The sequence below is a fragment of the Austrofundulus limnaeus genome, unplaced genomic scaffold, assembly GCF_001266775.1.
Source record: "Austrofundulus limnaeus strain Quisiro unplaced genomic scaffold, Austrofundulus_limnaeus-1.0 Scaffold131, whole genome shotgun sequence".
Classification (NCBI taxonomy): Eukaryota; Metazoa; Chordata; class Actinopteri; order Cyprinodontiformes; family Rivulidae; genus Austrofundulus; species Austrofundulus limnaeus.
The window spans coordinates 178,487-182,654 of NW_013952533.1; the positions used below are offsets into that span (position 1 = coordinate 178,487).

General features: G+C 35.8%; 1 protein-coding gene across 1 annotated transcript in view; it reads left to right on the forward strand.

Annotated features, from left to right (window-relative positions):
• ap3s2 (adaptor related protein complex 3 subunit sigma 2) overlaps positions 1-4,168 on the forward strand; it is a gene marked incomplete at its 5' end in the record, with an annotated part of 10,393 nt that overhangs the window by 2,317 nt on the left and 3,908 nt on the right. Inside the window, 2 exon segments of the mRNA XM_014015562.1 lie at positions 973-1,044; positions 1,975-2,082. Coding sequence (XP_013871016.1) covers positions 973-1,044; positions 1,975-2,082 — 180 coding nt within the window.

Consider the following 4,168-nt stretch of genomic DNA (forward strand, 5'->3'; position numbering starts at 1 on the left):
ATATATGAGTTTGTATGTAATGTATGAATATAATATACAAGTTTCACTTTTTAAATGGAATTACTGAAATAAAACTACTTTTTCATGATATTCTAATTTTATGACCAGCACCTGTATGTTTCACGTGTTTAATTTAATAGTTATAAGCAGTTTTGCTCCCAAGGGGGAAAAAAACTGTTGGAAAAACACTTAATGTACTTAATAACAAACTGATTATTTGATTAAAATCATGGAGGACTTGAAGCACAAGATTAATTCCAAACTGGTGTTGTATTTTAAATTAAATATGATTTTTTTTGTCATAACCATAACTTTATTGTTTAACCCACAATAAAACCCAAGTTCAATTCTCACCAATGATTAATATCAGACATACAACAGCTGCCAACTCAACTCTGTCAAAAGACAAAACCAGGATGGTTCAGGTTTTCAAACTGATTTTTTATACTTTTGGCCACAAGGTGTCGCCAAAGAGGATTGGGTTGAAAAATGTCACATGAACTCATTTTTGAAACAAGCCTGTGCTTCAGAAAAACTTCATGCCTCCTGTGTGAAACACCTAATGCTTCATTCTGTGGAAATGATTTTTCATTATAGCTACTGAAAGTTCTCGTAAAGAATTAAAAACAAATCTAACTGGGTGTACTTTTGTTACACGAGCTGCTGTTGACATTTGCCAGTTTTTGACATCAAAAACAAGTTTTGGTCTTTTATCTTCTTTCTGAATGTGTTGATATAGTTTTTTTTATGTTGGAACTTTGTTTATTTACTGGACAAGTCAGACGTTCCTGCAAAGATAAAGACTTATTGTTTTGTTTCAATCAGCAATACAAGTCTGTGTAAACATTGGTGCTTTGCTTCCTGCTTCTTTAGACTTAGTATTTTAGTTAACACACATTCCTGTGGAGGTAATGACTATCTGTAGCTCTAAATGTTTCCCTTTCTGACAAACATTTCTCGTCTTTCTTTTAGGTGTTTGTGGAAACGCTGGATAAATGCTTTGAAAACGTTTGTGAACTGGACCTCATATTTCACATGGATAAGGTGACTAATGGAAAATTTGCTCATCTTCATACGATTGATTTTAAGAAATGAATCATTTCAGTCATCAGATCAGAAACAATTTCATTCATATCAATTTGATTTTACAAAATTACTAGAATGAATTTTCTTGAGATTTGGCACAAACATTCACGTGGACCCAAAGAGTGGTGGCATAGTAACATAAAAGACCATTTTGACCACAGTGTTTAAAAAATAATAATAAATCTAGATCTGTGCATGGTGCTCATTTTAAAGCAGTTGTAATTTGTGTTTGTGGTCAGGCTGATGTTTGAGAATCAGAGTTGCTTATTTACTTTCTAGCATCATCTACCAAAATGACTACAGTTGTTTAAGCATAAATAGATTTATTACCTTTTTAATAGCTCATTCAAAGGATTCAATTTCCAGCCAGACTGGTTGGTAAAAAATACAACCCGGTTTATGGGTTTTGCAAAGATAATGAGATGTTTTTAGCTGTGTGAAGACCTCATTTAGAGTAAAGATTGTTCCTGTTCAGGTTACATGACCTCTCCTGGGAAACACATCAAACCCTTCTCGACCATCTTGACTGAATTTTYCCTGCAGGGATTGGATGTCATGCGGTGCAGGAGGGCTCGGCCCGACAAAATGTTACCAAGACAAAAACATCGCCCAAGTACTTCGACCCCATCGAGCTCTCTAGTTATGTAACACAAATGTGATTACGTTTTTAATTTGTCTCATTTGAATCTCGTTCGAAGTTCTGCGGAATGCTTCYTGAGYAGATTCGGCCGTGAAAGAAAAGATTTGTTGTTCTCTGAAACGTTTGCGACTAATTTTCGAGATGGGAGTGAAACTGAGCCGTGTGTGAAAGAGACCTGAAAGAGACCTGAACCCTCCCGCCGTTAATCTTCTCTGTTTATGACCCGCTGTGTTGCTCTGTCCGCACAGGTCCATTATATCCTGCAGGAGGTGGTGATGGGGGGCATGGTGCTGGAGACCAACATGAACGAAATCGTGGCACAAGTCGAGGTTCAGAACCGTCTGGAAAAGTCAGAGGTCAGCTCCTTTCTGTCTTCATCAAAAGACTACCTTTTTATTTATGTGTTTGTATTTCATTTCAGATTTTAGTTTTATAAACTACAGCTTGTGTGAACTTTAGTCGTCAGGACATTAAAGCGAAACRTAACATGAGCTTTGCGCAGATTAATGGGATCCTTCACCTCAGGAAGACTGCTTTAGAGCTGATCTATTTCAGTAAAAAAAATATAACTTCTTCAACAGTTTCAACACATTTGTGAAAGAAACAGCAGCTCAGTCACTCTGGTTGGTTTYGGAACAATTCTTAATAAAACAGCTGAAAAATGTCGAATGAAAATAAAAAAACAACATAATTTGGTTCTTTTTCCACAAGTTGGCAGTTTCCTGAAGTGTCCGATGTTCTTTGGTCAAAATGCCACATTAAAACTGTGAAACTGCTTTATTTTCATAATCAGGTGCTGATTTAAATCGCTCTGGTGGGAAAAATACTGTATGCCCCCTCTGAAATTTGTACTTCTGACTCAAGTTGAAACAGATTCTTAAACCATACTCCAGTTTTTAAATAGGCCAAGTAAAACCAGTTATGATAAATAATCTGCAGTAGGTTTTTTTATGACCGTTATGTTTGAAACATATTTGAAGGTGCAGCTGGAAAGAAGGGCAGATTTATGAGAACAAACACCTTATTCTACCCTCTGTTCTCATCTCCACCCCYGCCGAACAAACATACAACCCCCGACCTCTTTTCTGACTGAGGCGTGAAGGTATTTGGCAAGTACCAGAAAAATCTCCAAGAAGAAGAAGAAAGTTCAATTAACAGGGTTCCTGCAGATCATTAAAAAGTCTTAAAAGGCCTTGAATTCATAAATCTAAAGTTAAGGCCTTAATTAGCYTTAAAATGTCTTAAATAAATCTTTCAGATGTTTTAAAAATGTTAACACATTGTAAGGATGATTTTAATTWGTCTCAAATATTAAAATAATTGGTAACATTTATTTATTTTTTAAAGATTATTTAATACCAAAGGCTAGTTGTTTTGTGTTAAAATAAACATTTGGATAAAATTGTCATAAACTGGGCTTTATTCTGTTTCTGTTTATTGCGAAGTTGGTCTTAAATTTACCTTGCTACCTAGCTGTGGGAACCCTGATTAAGTAGTTACTGCAAAGTGCCAAATATTATTCAGTGACAGTTTTTCTGAAGCTTAGTTGCACACATTGGGCCTCATGCAAGAACCGTTCTTACGCACAGATTTGTTCTTAAGTTGTGCGTACGAGTGATTTAGGAGAATTTGTGGCATTCACCAAATGTTTTCTTATTCTACGATTTTTTTTCAGATACGAACAAAATTCACCAGTGGTCCAGACCTGTCGTATATTTTACGAGCAGTCAGTCTGATGTTATCCAGACAGATTTTCCTCCATAATAACTTTATATTTCGTTATTTAGAAAATAAATTACACTCCATAATTCTGTTGACAGTAGGTTATTCTGTTTGAAATGGAATTAGATTTTAATGACAAAAATTGGTTAGATTAAGTTAAACTGTCTTTTAATGCTGTTGTACAGAATAACACTACAATATTAATATGAAGATCACAAACTAAAAAACAACTTAAATTAAGCATTAATTGAAATTTGGAGACGTTTTAAAATGAGTCTTTTCAGAAACGCATCTGTCACTTGCGACCGCACGTAGGGGGGAGACGGCCAGCGGGGTGGGGTAGCGGTGCGCAACCATTCTTCTTCTGAATAAATGTAAACACAGTAACACAGTTRTTTACACTTAAATTAAAAAATGTTTGACCAAAGAAAAACCGGAGCTGGACTAGAGAGAGATGAAGATGATTTATATTTTTATTTCTGTGACTATAACGACCCACAGGAGACACGACATTAACAGCACATTTCATTCCTTTAAGCAGCTCGTTTAATTCCACACGACGCTGCTAAAGAGAACAGATTTTCTTTTCTCGATCTCGGAGAGCAGGACTACAATCTCCCAACTCCTAAAGTTCTTTTTTACTTTGCGATGTCATTCATGAATGGACACTTCCTGGTATGTGGGGCAGGAAACGTATAGCCTTATATGGTGTGTTTGGGG